General features: G+C 41.2%; 2 protein-coding genes across 3 annotated transcripts in view; both read right to left on the reverse strand.

Annotated features, from left to right (window-relative positions):
* Positions 1-15988, reverse strand: part of LOC136607684 (zinc finger protein 271-like) — a 521708-nt gene that overhangs the window by 243136 nt on the left and 262584 nt on the right. The window lies entirely within an intron of this gene.
* On the reverse strand, positions 1192-7405 carry LOC136607891 (oocyte zinc finger protein XlCOF6-like). Of its 2 annotated transcripts, XM_066589070.1 has the most exons (3): positions 6375-7405; positions 6168-6291; positions 1192-3406 (listed from the first exon to the last, which is right to left on the reverse strand). In XM_066589070.1, the coding sequence occupies exons 1-3, from the start codon at positions 6534-6536 to the stop codon at positions 1806-1808; spliced, it is 1887 nt and encodes a 628-aa protein (XP_066445167.1). In that variant the 5' UTR covers positions 6537-7405; the 3' UTR covers positions 1192-1805. The 2 variants fall into 2 exon arrangements, with proteins under 2 accessions (XP_066445167.1, XP_066445168.1); XM_066589071.1 differs by lacking the exons at positions 6168-6291; positions 6375-7405 and adding an exon at positions 5961-6003.

The raw sequence follows: 15988 nt of genomic DNA on the forward strand, positions 1-15988 counted from the left end.
CTACTCTTGCCTTTCTACCACTGTGTGAGATGTTACATGACACACAGATGATGGGTGTTGCCCACTTCTTATCTTGGTCACCAAGCTTTATTCCGAAATACTTGTGATCGGCACACTTGACCAACAATTTACTGATGGATGATCTGCAGTGTTTCTGCCACGTGGAAACCTACCCTTATAGTGTTCAGTCAGTGCGCGGTGTTGTAACAGTGATTGCGAAATAGTTGCGCAATCACTTTTGTTATTCTTTTTATTGAGCAAGGTCAATAGCGAGCTTACTGGATTAAAAAATAAAGTACAACGGCAATTGGATTACATTATTCTCCGTAACTTAAAAACCTTACACGGCAGAAAAAAAACACCTATCCTATTTGAATTTATCGCACTTGAGTTAATATGAGCCACCTATCTGCTTATCTGTTACAAAAAGTTTGTTGTGCAGTGATTGGCCATTGTAGGTCCTGTGGTTTGTCTGTTCATAGTATCAGGAATATATTGATGACATTTGCTTCCTAATGTACACTATAATCTAAAACGAGTGTGTAATGTCCATCCATCATGCTTTGATCATATTAGATCTATACTTGCTGCACATGTGACTGCCATGAGACTCATCTATACATCTCCTTACCGTCATCCTACAGGGTGTCCTACTCACCAGAGGAAAATTCAGCTCCAATATTAAAAAAAACACATTTTAATGAAATTGGGTCAACATATACCTCGCTGAGTGAAAATCAGAAACCCCTCATAACATGTGCCAGAAGTATCCCCCCATTGGTGGTCAAGCACACCTGAAGCCTACACTGCATATTGCTGAATGTTCTGTTATGTACATTCTGTGTAACTACCGCAATATTTTTGTGTGAGGTTGCTTTTCAATTCCAGGAGAGATTGTGGCTTAATCCATTAAACTTTCCCCTTCCGAGGGCAGCACAGGCTATTATTGACTACATGACTGAAGCAAAATATGGTGGCTGAGGTGGCTTGGTGTGCTCAGCAAGACAACCAGGCTAGCCGTCCAAACTAGCCATTCCATCTCCCTTGCTGGTGACTGCTGCTGTATGGATGTGGGAGTGCTAGACAAACATGTTATGATGGGTTCCTGGTTCTCGTTGAGTAAGGTATGTTTTAACCAAATTACAGTAAAATATGTTGATTAGTCTCAGAGTTATATCTGATTTTCCAGGCCTCTAGCGAGTGGGTCACCCTGTATACACTCCCACATGAGGTCTAATATGCATATTAATGTATAATTTGTCCAGTCTCTGATTGGTTTGCAAAAGTTGCATGACCTGTTGATTCAGAAATGTAGATGTCTTTATTAAGCACCACTATTTTTTTTTGCACGTGTAAATTAACTGGATTGTCGAAGCATCAGCTTTGGTATAGGTTACTGTTTGATAACCGACATGTCATTAATTGTTTCTGTGGCACCATATTGTTGTTGCAGTTCTGGGACCTATGATAAGGAATCATATCATTCGAAACACATACGCTTGTTCTGATGTCTACCATTTTGATCTCCTTGCAGCCTCCTTGCTTGTATTCTTTATAGCCACAGTACTTTTTCATATGGATCCCATTCACAGTTGGCCTCAGGTAACTATAATTTTGATTGTTAGATGCAGGCAAATTTCACACAAAAAATAAACTCTTTTAATGACGGTTACTGACAAGATCTGTGAATAAACTGATGTATTAAAAGGCTTTCTTCACATCTCCCAGATTCCAAACAAGAATAGGATTTCTTCTCTATGTGAATTTTCTGATGATTTTTCAAAATATTTTTCACATATAAGACATCAAATCGACTTCTTCTCTGAGTGACACCTTTGATGTCTAACAAGATTAAATTTCTGCATAAAACATTTCCCACATTCTAAACATGAGAACAGGTTCTCTCCAGTGTGACACTTCTGATGATCTCTAAGTTTGCAATTAGTAGTGAAACCTTTCCCACATTCTGAACATAAAAACGGCTTCTCTCCTGTGTGAATTTTCTCATGTCTAATAAGATTTGATTTCTGCATAAAACATTTCCCACATTCTGCACATGGGAACAGGTTCTCTCCTGTGTGGCATTTCTGATGATCTCTAAGCTTGCAATTAGTAGTGAAACCTTTCCCACATTCTAAACATGAAAACGGCTTCTCTCCTGTGTGAAGTTTCTCATGTCTAATAAGATTAAACTTCTGCATAAAACATTTCCCACATTCTGAACATGAGAACGGATTCGCTCCTGTGTGACGTCTCTGATGATCCTTACATTTGTCATTAGTAGTGAAACACTTCCCACATTCTGAACATGGAAATGGCTTCTCTCCTGTGTGACGCCTCTGATGCTCCCTACGTTTACCATTAGTAGTGAAACTTTTTCCACATTCTGAACACGAGAACGGCTTCTCTCCTGAGTGACATCTCTGATGATCCTTACGTTTGCCATTGGTAGTAAAACATTTCCCACATTCTGAACATGAAAATGGCTTCTCTCCTGTGTGAAGTTTCTCATGTCTAACAAGATTTGATTTCATCATAAAACATTTCCCACATTTTAAACATGGAAATGGTTTCTCTCCTGTATGAATTCTCTGATGTTTAAGAAGATCCGATTTATCTGTAAAACCTTTCCCACATTCTGAACATGAGTATGGCTTATTCCCTATGTGAATTCTCACATGTCTACCAAGATTGGATTTATCTGTAAAACATTTCCCACATTCTGGACATGGAAACGGCTTCTCTCCTGTATGACTTCTCATATGTCGAGCAAGATCTGCTCTACCGGTAAAACTTTTCCCACATTCTGAACATGAGTGTGGCTTCACGCCTGTGTGAATTTTGTAATGTGTAACAAGACGTGATTTATTTTTAAAACATTTCCCGCATTCTGAACATGAGTATGGCTTCTCTCCTGTGTGAGTTGTGTCATGCCTACGAGTATGTAGACTTGCTTTATATGCAAAACGTTTCCCATATTCTGAACATGAATGCAGCTTGTCTTCTGTGTGAATGATTTTACGTATATTTAGACCTGAGCTGTTCCTAAGTGGTTTCTCATATTCAACAAGAATTTTCTGACCCGTACTTATGGTACAATTCTGTGATTGGTTAGGAGAAGGTTTCTCTTGATTAGGGAGATCATATGATAGATCTGTACATTCAAATTTTGGATATACAATAAGGTTATTGGCATTTTTTCCTGAAGAGTGATACATGATATCTTCTACTGTAGAATTGAATGATGACATTAAGTTTCCAGCAGATTTCTCATCTGGATCATTTGATAGATCGGTGGGGAAGGTAATGAGGTTTTCTTCTGAAGAGTGCTGCAGAATATCTTTATCTTCTACTTTACAATTTAACGAAGACATGAAGTTTCCATCAAGGTTCTCACTGGGATTTTCTGTTAGAATTAAAATTTGATTTAGTAATTTTTTTTGAACTGCAAATGTATACAAATTTATATCACTAGATTGACCTGATTGTTCTCTATGTGAACATAAAATGATTGGAAAAATGGTTGTTGTGAACTTCTAACTCTGCTTGGTTAGGTCATTATTCAGTATCACTTCGTATTTGGAGCAAATATGTCTCTATCGCTACGCTTTTCTCTTTCTCTGTCTCGTGGCTTTTCTCTCTCTTTCTCTGTCACTCAACGCTTATCCCTTTCCCTCGACACTTCTCTATCTATCTCGCTGCGTCTCTCCCCCTCTCTCCCTCTTTTGATGCTCATCTCTCGCTGCTTCTCTCTCCACACCTTCTCTTTCACCCCTTATCACGCATCTCAAGCTTGCTTAGCAGCACTTCACTCTATCCTTTCGTACTGCTTAGTAATGCTTCACTTTCTCCGCCTCGCCGCTCGCATCACATGCTGAGTTGGCCTCCTAGCTCATTTGATGTATCAAACTCAAATTTTACGGCGGTGATGTGTATATCACTAATCTAATGACACCAAAATCACCCACCTATGGTCAGCCAAAGGGGTCAAAGTGTGCTGCAAGAACAAGCCTGTAGGCTTTTTTATATTGATTTCTATTAGTCTGGAAAAACAGACACAGCTTCTGATGGGTTTTAAGCTAAAGTCAGAAATGGATCCAGCAGGAAGGAGAAGTATAAGTCCGTCCTCTATATTTCCCATTCCTTTTAAATGCATGTCTAGCTTTCATTAAAAAAAAAACTGCATGTGTGATTCCAGCCTTGTATAACTTTGTCCTATTAAAAATAGCTAACTTTGATCTGGCAATCAAACCAGTTCTTTGCCCACATGTTAACCCTTACGGATACTGCATCATTGTAATACAATGTTGCAGAATATTGCTATTGACAATCTGATCATGACTGCAGTCCATGTTAAAGGGGGTTGTCAAGTTTTAAACTATTTAATTCTGGTTCGACAACATTTTTTTGGGGGGGGGGAAAGCTGCAGGTTTTCATGCAATTCTTTAACCAAAATCAGAAGTTGATTCAAAATGAATGAGACATATAAAGCTAGAACGTACTTCTCCTTCCTGCTGGACCCACTTCAGTGTTTAGCCCAGAATATTGCAGCACATTTTGTTTTCCCACACGAAGCCCAGTTTGCAGAATGACCAAACCCCTCCCAGAAATCACCCTATTATAAAAACTAAACTCTTTAAATTACTCATTAAGGGGTATAATGAGTGTTTTGATTTTCCCTTTTGTTGCAGGAAGTGATGTAAATGAGGTGAAAAATTTAAATTTTATACCAATAATATGCCATTTCATGTTTTTGAACAGCACACTTGAAAATGAAGAGATGTACCCCAAAATGTATCACCCTGCTTCTCCTGTGTTCAGAAATATCCCCATTGCGGCCCTAATCTTATGTCTGGTCACACGACAGGGCCCCGAAGGAAAGGAGAATCCAGTGGCTTTCAGAGCACAATTCTTGATAATGTTTCGAGCCCCATTACACACTAGTAGAGGCAAAATGATAGGAGACACCCACAAATGACCCCATTTTATAACTAGATCACTTTAGGCATTCATGCAGGGGTGTAATGCATATTTTGATCTTCTAGTTTTTTGCAGGAATTAAAGCAAATGAGGTAAAAATATATATTTTTTCACAAATACATTCCTCAACAATGAAAAACAAACTTTTAGTTTAAACTTCTGGTTCTCCCCCGCTCCCCACCCATTTTTTATGGTCCCTTGGCTTTAAAGCCCCCATTTTTTAACCATGCTTTCCACCAAAACCTTCTTAACATGTACATTTCTTACTCCCATATTTTATGATCAAATTCCAGTCCATTCATATAACAGCCTGATTATAATATACCGTCACAACCACATAGAATATATTCGGTCTTAATTTTGATGGCCATTTTTACTTTTAATTTTTCAGTTTAACTATTTTTATGTCAATATTATTTATCAAAATTTCTCTTATAAATGTTTTAAATTTAAATTTAGCATTTTATCTTATTTTCTTTAAGCACTTTTATGTGTCTTATGTTTTAGATTTCTATGTTATATGTATTTTATGTACACACATCTTTTATATTTTCATATATGTTCTATGCCAGTATTTTATCTTATTCTAAAGAATACATAACCGGGTTCCCTGTTATGATGCCGTTGGAAGTGACAGGTTCCCTTTAAAGAGGGTTTTGTTATTTAAAAGTCTTCCTACTGCATCTAATCCGCACTAATCTTCCCGAGTTCCCCGGGCCACCTCACTGCAAGTCGGTCAGATCCTCCTCCTCTTATTATGGAGCATCCGTTCTTCTTCCTGCAGGTCAGTGTAGGTTACGTCACTAGTGACGTTACGTTCACTGCCTAGGAAGGAATGCAAAGCTATTGCCCAGCCTGTGCGCTGTGTCGCCGCTAGTGTTCATATACCATTGTTGAGAGACAGTGCCCATACGCAGTCTCTACAATAGCTCACCATTCCCTGCTAGGCTACAAATGCTAGTGATATAGTGTACACTAACCTGCAGGAAGGAGACTGCAAAGAGACTAGAGGTGAGGTGACCTGTAGGAGACAGGAGAAGATTGGTGGGGAGAAGATGCGGTAAGAAGACTGATGGGGTAGGAATAGGTAAGTATTGATTTTTTTCTAATGACAGAACCAGTTTAAGGCTTTAACATGGTTGCTATTGCCTCCTTGTGCCCATGGTCATGGGAAACCATCTCCTTACCTTGTGATATCGGAGGCTGGTGGTTCTCCATCATGATGTCCTTGTACAGTTCTTTGTGTTCTTCTAAATACTCCCACTCCTCCATGGAGAAATAGACAGCGACATCCTGACACCTTATAGGAACCTGACAACACAATGATACCGTCATTACCCAGACTCCTCTAGTGCTGTTACTGTATAATTACCCAGCATTCCCAGCAGTGTCACCTCTCCAGTCAGCAGCTCAGTGATCTTGCTGGTGAGTTCTAGGATCTTCTTCTCATGTATCGGTAAGCGAGGAGGAGCCTCTGTGATGGGGCTCTGGCTCCATCCTCCTGAGTCATGGAGATGGCTGTTGGGAAACGTATCATCACCCGATGTCTTTACCATCAAGTAATCCTAGGAATGGTGAGAGAGACACGTAGAGAACTGAACCCAGTATTCCTCCCTCAGTACAAAGTGAGAGATTGTGATCCCGCTGTATAGAGGTCTGGTGAGACATCTAGCAATTGGGCATGAATGCAGGGCTGTTCTTTGCATTTCAATGGAACTGCCAGAGATAGTATGAGTACAAGGTGCTAGGTTATCTCCGGCAGTCCCTTATCACTACATAGGGAACAGAGAGAATGAGACGGGGACTCCGGACCCCTCTTCTTAAGATCAGTGGGGTTGTCAGTGCTGGCTAAATCCCCACCAATCAGACTTTTATCACCTATCCTGTGACTAGGTACATACTATAAGAAGATCCATTCGTATAGCTAAAGGGAAAGGACAGACATGATCAAAACCTTCCTGTACTAAAGTGAAAGGGGATTCTTGGATTTCTTAAACATTGGTGGTAGTTGATTTAAAAAATATTATTTTATATAATTTTTAAAGTACTTACCTTATACAATGTTTGCTGTTGCAGTGTCACCACTTTCACCCTCCTGGTAGGTCACTTTTTACACTAGTTGCAGTGGTGATGGGTTGTATACTCACATGATCACTGCAGCCAATGCCCCAAAACAGAACGTCATCAGCGATGTCCCATATACATTGCTGGGACCATCTACTACAAGTCCATGTGACCTGTACACGGAACATTCCTGAGACCAGAAGACCGGGTGACATCACAGATCATGGGAGCGGTGGCGGAGTGACAAAAGGGTGTTTATTGGAAGCCGTGAACTTATTGTAAATTTGTTTTGTGAATAGGTGCGTTGCATTTTAAAATCAATAAAAGAACTTGGACGACCGCTTTAAAGGTTTCATTAAAGAGCAACTTCCATTTTCATTAACTTTTGACATGTTAGAAAGAGATGCCAAAAGTTTTGATCATTGGGGGTCCCCCTGCTGAGCCCCCCGCTGATTGCTAGAACAAGGTGGCTGCAGAGCTCACCAGAGCATTGTATCCCCTCCGCTGTCTTTGCTGCTTTTAGGCTCCTCCCGGCATCTGAAGACGGCCTGCATTGAGGTTTATGCTTCTATAGGCTTCTATGCAGGCTGTCTTCAGCTGCTAGGAGGACCCAAAAAACAGCCAAGATAGCTGAGAGGGCACAGTGCTGGGGTGAACACTGCAGCCCCCACGTTCTAACAATCAGCAGGGATCTCAGCAGTGAGACCCTCACTAATCAAAGCTTTTGATATGTCTCTCTAACATGTGAAAGGTTTCTATAAAGTGTCCAAACTAAACCTGGATTTGTCACTGAAGACAAGCTGTTTCCACTCTGTAGCATCCAGTTTTGTAGTTTTTTTACACCACTGCAAATGGAGGGGACGGCGAGTGTCAAAGACAGAACACATAATGGGCAACGTGAGAACAAATGTCCTTCATCCAAGCACCTGGAAATGGTTCAGACAGACTCAGGGGTGTAACAATGGGACCACCTGTCTATAGATGGTGGACAACGAAACAGCTGGAGCTGCTTGTGCTTGTCAGATAGTCCTCTCTACTGTTGGTCTGTCCAGCACGTCCTGAGCCAAGTAGCCTTCTTTGCGTGCCCTCGCTCATTCACTGATCCCAACAACCTCCTAACAGTCTGGTCAGAACAGCTCAGGTGGTGTCAATTCGTTGATATGACCATCCAGCTTATTGCATTTTATTAATACGCCCCCTTCTCAAACTCTATTACCATCTTAATGACACAGGACGTAAGGTTATGTCCTGCACATTCGGGGTGTGTATGTAGGGAGATCAAGGGGCGATCTCCCTCCATACAACGTGTACTCCGGCTGTTTCTTACAGCCAACTCCCGGTGGCAGCAGTTCCGATAAGCCTGAGGCATGGCTTGATAGAATGCCTGTACAATCGGAGTATGATGGAATGCTATGGCATTCCATCATACTGCCGGAGCAATCAAAGCATCGCAAGTTCTTGTTCCCTCTGGGGGCTAAATTAAAAAAGAGTAAATATTAATTTTAAAGGAATTTTACTAATTTATTTATTTTTTTAAAGAAAAAAAGGTAATAAAAGTAAAAAAAAAAACTTGTCATATTTATAATAAAAGTATAAATAATAAAACAAGAATACATATTTGGTATAGCTGTGTTCGTAAAAGTTCGATCTATCAAGATAATGCATTATTTACCCCACATGGGGAATGTCGTTGGAAAAAAAAAATAAAGAACGCCAAAATTGTTCTTTTTGGTCACCCCATGTCGAAGAGAATACGTAATAAAAAGCGATCATAAAGTCTTAAGTACTTCAGAATAGTGCCAACGGAAACTACAGGATATCCCGCACAAAATGAGCCATTGCACAACTGTGTCTACAAAAAAAAAAAAAGTTATAGTTGTCAGAAGAGGTCAGCAGAAATTAAATTTAAAAAATTAAATATCTTTGAAAAAAAAATTAAAGTAGTACAGGAAAAAAAGAACTACAAAAATTTGATATCATAGTATTCATACTGACCCAAATAATGAACTTATCAGGTAATTTTTGCTACAGTGCGTACGCCTTAGAAACAAAGTGCACCAAAAGATGATGGAATTTAGTTTTTTTTCCATTTCATTCCACAAAGAATTTTTTAAAAGTTTTTCAGTACATTATATGGTGCATTAAATAGTACCATTAAAAAAATATGTGTCCCGCAAAAAAACAAGCCCTCATATAGCAACAACGATGGATAAATAAAAGGGCTATGACTTTTTAAAAGGGGAGAGGAAAAACAAAAATTGAAAAAAAAGGGGGATGGTCCTTGGGCAAATTCTCTGTTATTGCGTCATAGAGGCATCCAATGGACAACAAGCTCTACACAAGTGGAAGAAGAGGACTCTTTGAGAGCCTTTTATAGGCGAAGGGGGGAACCACTTTTAGCATGCTTTGAGAATACATGATTTCTTGCCCATGAGCGGAAATCGATTGCGTTTTTCTGCTCGCGGGGAAGAAATTGCACCCTGCTGCGATTTTGTGCGGGCTTGAAGTCAATGGAAGCCGTCCGTCTTGCACCTATTCTGCAATCATCACAACATCGCCATAGCAATGACACGGCGTCCTCTATATTGCTTGTGCGCCACTGCTCTGGGTGGCACATTTGCAGCAGAGGAGAAGACCAGCAGAGAGGTACGCAGGGGTCACTGGTCGGGCACTGGGTCGAACTTCACGCGGGAATCCGTATGCAGTCGGCCTTAGGGTCTCAGGTGACAAGACCGTCCATCTAATCACACCACAACTCTAATCATTTGCATATCTGCTTGAGATGGAACTGCATGCCGGGTCTTACAGCAAAACGACAACTCGTCCAGGGGCGCAATTTTTATTTATTTTTTTTACAAAGAATGTATAGAGGGGAGACTAGATGGATCATTTGCTCTTCTCCTGCCTTTAATCTTCTATGTTTCTATGTAGATGTCAAACAAAGCAAAAATCCAAGTTTCCAGGCCGCACTCTGGCCATGTGATCCTGCTGGTTCCTGCCTGACCTATCCTCCTTATTAAAACGGGCCTACTTACTATTCTATAAGGCAAGTGAAAACAAGAGGGTCTGCTCAACGTGTGCTGGTGAAAAAATCTAGTTCATGTTTATTCAAAAACACGTGAAGGCTCACAGACAGCTTAAAAACATTGCAAATAAGCAAACCGCTACCTCTGTGAAGTCAGCACACCATCTTTCAAAAAAGTTAATTTTTTATAAGTTCTGGATGCACCTCAAAGAGTTCTAGAATTCCCAATTATTTTTAAAAATAGTTCTAGCGAATTAAGCAAAAAAAATCAACAAATGTATCTCTGCGGTGCTAACTTCCAAAAATTATATTACTAAATCAGTGAGAACTTTGTAAATATGGGTTCTAGAGCTTTGAGCATTAAGAGTTTTCTTCAGAACTCTTGAGGTGCTACCCAGAACTCTTATAAAATCGCAGAATTTCCCCAAAAATTATTTACACATAATAACTGAAATTTTTGGATCCGGAATCTAAAAATCAGCGAGAACTTTGTACATTTTGGTTCTAGAGCTTCGAGCATTAGGAGTTTTCTTCAGAACTCTTGAGGTGCTACCCAGAACTCTTATAAAATCGTGGGATTTCACAAAAATTTTTTATACATAACTTTCGAAAATTTTTTGATCTGGCATCTAAAACTCAGCGAGAACTTTGTAAATATTGGTTCTAGAGCTTTGAGCATTAAGAGTTTTCTTCAGAACTCTTGAGGTGCTACCCAGAACTCTTATAAAATCGTGGTATTTCCCCAAAAATTTATTTACACATAATAACTGAAATTTTTAGATCCGGCATCTGAAAATCAGCAAGAACTTTGTACATTTTGGTTCTAGAGCTTCGAGCATTAAGAGTTTTCTTCAGAACTCTTGAGGTGCTACCCAGAACTCCTATAAAATCGCAGGATTTCCCAAAAAATTATTTACACATAATAACTGAAATTTTTTGATCCAGCATCTAAAAATCTGCGAGAACATTGTAAATATTGGTTCTAGAGCCTCGAGCATTAAGAGTTTTCTTCAGAACTCTTGAGGTACTACTCAGAACTTTTACAAAATCGCAGAATTTCCCCAAAAAGTATTTACACATAACTTTGAAAATTTTTTAGCTATTATGTGTAAATAATTTTTGGGGAAATCCTGCGATTTTAGAAGACTTCTGGGTAGCACCTCAAGAGTTCTGAAGAAAACTCCTAATGCTCGAAGCTCTAGAACCAAAATCTACAAAGTTCTCGCTGATTTTTAGATTCTGGATCCAAAAATTTCAGTTAGGGTGCACAAAAACACGCTTGTATTTACAACACTGCATTTCCTATGGTGTGTGCACATGTCCGTACTTTGCAGGTGCGTGCCTGCAAAGATAGGACATGCGTGCACCATAGGGAATGCACGCATTGTTTTCAATAGAACTGCGGCTGCTGCCGGCGGCTCCATTGAAAACAATGACCTGCTGGCTCCCTGCATTCCTTTTCAGGGAAGAACTTTACATATAATCCCTCCCCTGAAAAAGAAAGATTTTAGTGTAAAAAAAAAATAAAAATGCAGGCATTCTCTTCAATGGAGCCGCTTCTGCTGTCGGCGGCTCCATTGAAGACAACGGTCTGCTGGCACCACCAAATAGTTTTTCAGGGAAGAGCTTTACATATAAGCCCTTCCCTGGAAATCAATTAAAAGTGATTTAAAAAACAAAAAAAATAGATACTCACCTCCCTTCAGCTGCCGGGGCACAGCTGCGTCTTCTCCTGCTGTCCCCTGCACTGTGGTGCTGAACTGCTGATCTATCAGGGGACAGCAGGAGAAGATGCAGCTGTGCCCCGGCAGCTGAAGGGAGGTGAGTACCTATTTTTTTTACTATTTTAAAAGGCTTTTCAGGGAAGGGCTTATGAAGCCCTTCCCTGCAAAGCCACTAACAGCTGCCGGGGCTCAGCGGGGACTTCTGCCGCTGTCCCCGGCTCTGTAGCGCTGCTGAGCTATCAGCAGCTGGGGATTTAAAATCCCCTCCTGCTGGTAGCTCTGATTGTGATTGGCTGAAGCAATTCAGCCAACCACAATCAGAGCTACCAGCAGGCGGGGATTTTAAATCCCCGGCTGCTGATAGCTCAGCAGCGCTACAGAGCCAGGGACAGCGCTAGACGTCGCGGCTGAGCCCCGGCAGCTGAAGGGAGGTGAGAATTGTTTTTTATTTATTTTTTGCACTATTTTAAATGGCTTTTCAGGGAAGGGCTTCATTGACAGGATGCCGGCAGCAGGATTCTCTACCGCAGCTGTCATGTGTGACAGATGCGGTTGAGAATTGAAGGATTCCTTTTGCTGCATCTGCCACAGATGTGGCAGGTGTAGCAGCAGGGAATTCTTTAAACTAGCGGGGGTGAAGGATACATCTGCCGCATGTGGCAGATGTGTTCTTCATGCCCGCGGGGGTCACAGCAGCGGCGGAGAGGTAAGTTGTTTTTTTTTATTCTTTTTTTGTTTTGCACTAAAATGTTTATTTTTCAGGGAAGAGCTTTTATGTAAAGCCCTTCCCTGGAAAAGAATGCAGGGGACCGGCAGAGCATTGTTTTTAATGCAGCCGCGGCTCCATTGACAACAAGCACGCAGCTGTGTTCATGCGTGCTTTTGCTCGTACCTAGGTGCGGACGTACCACGCTCGTCTGAACGCACCCTTATTATGTGTAAATAATTTTGGGGGGAAATTCTGCGATTTTATAAGAGTTCTGGGTAGCACCTCAAGAGTTCTGAAGAAAACTCTTAAAGGGGTTGTCTCGCGGCAAACATCAAAATTTTACATTACCCCATTCCCCCTGTCACCCCCCTGGCATAAAATAGCAATTTAAGCGGTTTTTAAACCGCTTGCTACTCACCGATCCGACGAAATATGGAGTTATAAAAATCTTCTCCTAAGATGGCCGCCGGTCCTTTCCCAGGGATGCACTGCGGTTTTCTCCCATGGTGCACCGCGGGTCTTCTCCCATGGTGCACCATGGGCTCTGTGCGTTCCATTGCCGATTCCAGCCTCCTGATTGGCTGGAATCGGCAAACGTGACGGGACGGAGCTACGATGATGACGCGGTGACCAGCTCTCCGGCACGAGCGGCCCCATTCACCAGCCAGAAGCACGGACTGCGCAAGCGCGTCTAAAAACGCCAGAAGACATCAGAATTAGACGGATCCATGGAGACGAGGACGCTAGCAACGGAGCAGGTAAGTGAATAACTTCTGTATGGCTCATATTTAATGCACAATGTACATTACAAAGTGCATTAATATGGCCATACAGAAGTGTATGACCTAACTTGCTATCGCGAGACAACCCCTTTAAGGCTTGAAGCTCTAGAACCAAAATGTACAAAGTTCTCACTGATTTAGTAATATCATTTTTGGAAGGTAGCACCGCAGAGATACATTTGTTGATTTTTTTTGCCTAATTCGCTAGAACTATTTTTAAAATTAATTGGGAACTCTAGAACTCTTTGAGGTGCATCCAGAACTTATGAAAAAATTAACTTTTTTGAAAGATGGTGTGCTGACTTCACAGAGGTCAAACCGCTAAAGAAATTCCATGTCAGTGATTTGTTTTAGCTAAAAATAGCCTTTATCGAAGCTTGGATAATTGCTATTTTTAGCTGAAATGCGTCGCTTACATGGAATTTCTTTAACGGTTTGCTTATTTGCAATGTTTTTAGGCTGTCTGTGAACCTTCACGTGTTTTTGAATAAACATGAACTAGAATTTTTTCACCAGCACATGTTGAGCAGACCCTTTATTTTTCACTTGCCTTATTCATTGTTGGGCTGAAGGAGTGCCGGCCAGATGGGAGCTCCGTTTACTGTGGATACGTGTTAATCAGAAGTCCTGCTGGAGTCGGTCAGTTGCTTTCTTGGTTTTTTTGTTTACTGCTTACCATTCTCATCACTCCTACAACATTACTATTAGCTCATTGGTTCCCACCATACAGAACCGACCATATTGGTGGCCGATCTTCACATTTTCTGCTGCTCAGTTCTTTAGTTCTCCCTGACTTGGAAGGTCTGGAAGCCGTTATACCGGACACTGGATTGTTCCTATTACTTCCTAGAATGGATTTTCTCTTTCCTTAGTCTGACTTGTTACAATAAGTATCATAGAAATATAGAAAAGTTTACCTCTCCGGTCAGCAGGTAGATGATCTCTAAGGTGAAGTTTAATATTCTTATGGTAACATCATTTCTTTCTTTGTCCATCCTTGGTGGGTCATTCAGGAGAAGGACTGCTTTGGATGAGAATACGAGAGAACTGGATGAACTGGAGGGTTCTGGTACTGCCGGCAGTTCGCTGTGCTATGCTGTTTACACAACTCTCTCCCACCTCTAAGAGAGTTAGAGACCGTGTAGAACAGGCAGGGCAGCTGATTCCGTAATCTCAGGCAGTGGAGGGGAGTCAGAATGGGGTTGAGGAGACGGGCAGTTTTTGAAATAAGTGCGGGTTTCAAACATGGAACCTACATCTATCAGACATCCTGTGGATATACCATAAGGGCGGCTTCACACGGGCGTATGCACAGATGGACGCTATACAGTGCCATGTATTTATTCTACGCACAAGTCTTTTTTGCTCACGTATCGGTGTACTTTGCACTCGCAGGGTATGGTTTTTTGCACACGGGACTCAACGATTTAAATGACTATTTAGTCTATTGATTTCCAGATGTGTTCTTTTTCATTGTGCAGAATACTGCGCATCGCTTTGCATTTTGCTCAGGCATTTGCGCACCCCCATAGACTGCTCACATAGGTAGAGCAGTCACCGGAGCGCGGGGATTCAGGTAAGCGCTGTGCTGTTCTTTTTTTCAGTCCCTGCATTGGGGTTGTCTCGCGCCGAACGGGGGGGGGGGGTTGAAAAAAAAAACAACCCGTTTCGGCGCGGGACAACCCCTTTAAAAGAGGAAAATTTGCTTCTCATTGGGGTAATAGGCTGAAAAAAGACCTATGTTACTGTGTCTCAAAAATTACAGCAAACCCTCCGCTGCCTCTTACCTGCCGGCCGGAGTCACATGCAGGGGTCTGATATCAGTGAGTATATATCCTCCGGCTGATAACCGAGACAACTGCAGGGGCTAGGAGCTTTTGCACTGCAATAGCTGAAGGACCTGCGATGATGTCATTGTCATGTGATCAGTATTTAAGGGGCGGAGCTCAGCAGTGAGGAGAAGTTGTGGCTGAAGGACCTGTGATGTCACCGTCATGTGATCAGTATATAAGGGGGCGGAGCTCCTATACTGTGTGAGGAGGAGAAGAAAAAAAAAAAAATCTGCAGCTCATTGGTGTCACGCAGCGTGTCTGCCCCGGGTATCTCAGACCGCTCAGAGTTCGTTTGCCTCAATAAACAGGCTGCCCGATTGTTATGCCTGCCTAAAGTGAACGAGTGCCGAAAAACAAATGATTTGTTGATAGTCGTTCGATCGTTGGCTGCGTTTATACTGAACGATCATTGTCCACGTTCGCTTCATTAACCCCTTAGTGACCAGGCTTTTTTTGCTTTTTTCCATTTTTGTTTTTTCCTACTCCCTTTTAAAAAATCGTAGCTCCTTTATTTATCCATCGACGTCGCTGTATGAGGGCTTGTTGTTTTTTGCGGGACGAGTTGTATTTTTCAATGGCACTATTTATTGTACCATATAATGTACTGAAAAACTTTTTAAAAATTCTTAGCCGAGAGAAATGGAAAAAAAAACCGACATTCCACCATCTTTCGGTGCGTCCTGTTTCTACGGCGCACAAACTGCAACAAAAACGACCTGATATTTTTATTCTATGGGTCGGTACGATTACTACGATACCAAACTTATATAGTTTTTTTTTTTGCTGTAGTACTTGTATTTTTTTTAAGAAATTTAATTTTTTTCAATTATTTTCTGCGGTCATTTTGTGCACACAATAACTTTTTTATTTTT

Source organism: Eleutherodactylus coqui, chromosome 1 (genome assembly GCF_035609145.1).
Source record: "Eleutherodactylus coqui strain aEleCoq1 chromosome 1, aEleCoq1.hap1, whole genome shotgun sequence".
NCBI lineage: Eukaryota > Metazoa > Chordata > Amphibia > Anura > Eleutherodactylidae > Eleutherodactylus > Eleutherodactylus coqui.

What these genes read in the sequence shown, in the direction of transcription:
- LOC136607891 (XM_066589070.1), bottom strand. Translation starts at nt 6,536, where the DNA reads ATGGTAAAGACATCGGGTGATGATACGTTTCCCAACAGCCATCTCCAT. An exon ending in CTGAGCTGCTGACTGGAGAG is followed by an intron (nt 6,292 to 6,374) that starts GTGACACTGCTG and finishes TTGTGTTGTCAG; the next exon opens with GTTCCTATAAGGTGTCAGGA. An exon ending in CCAGCCTCCGATATCACAAG is followed by an intron (nt 3,407 to 6,167) that starts GTAAGGAGATGG and finishes TAATTCTAACAG; the next exon opens with AAAATCCCAGTGAGAACCTT.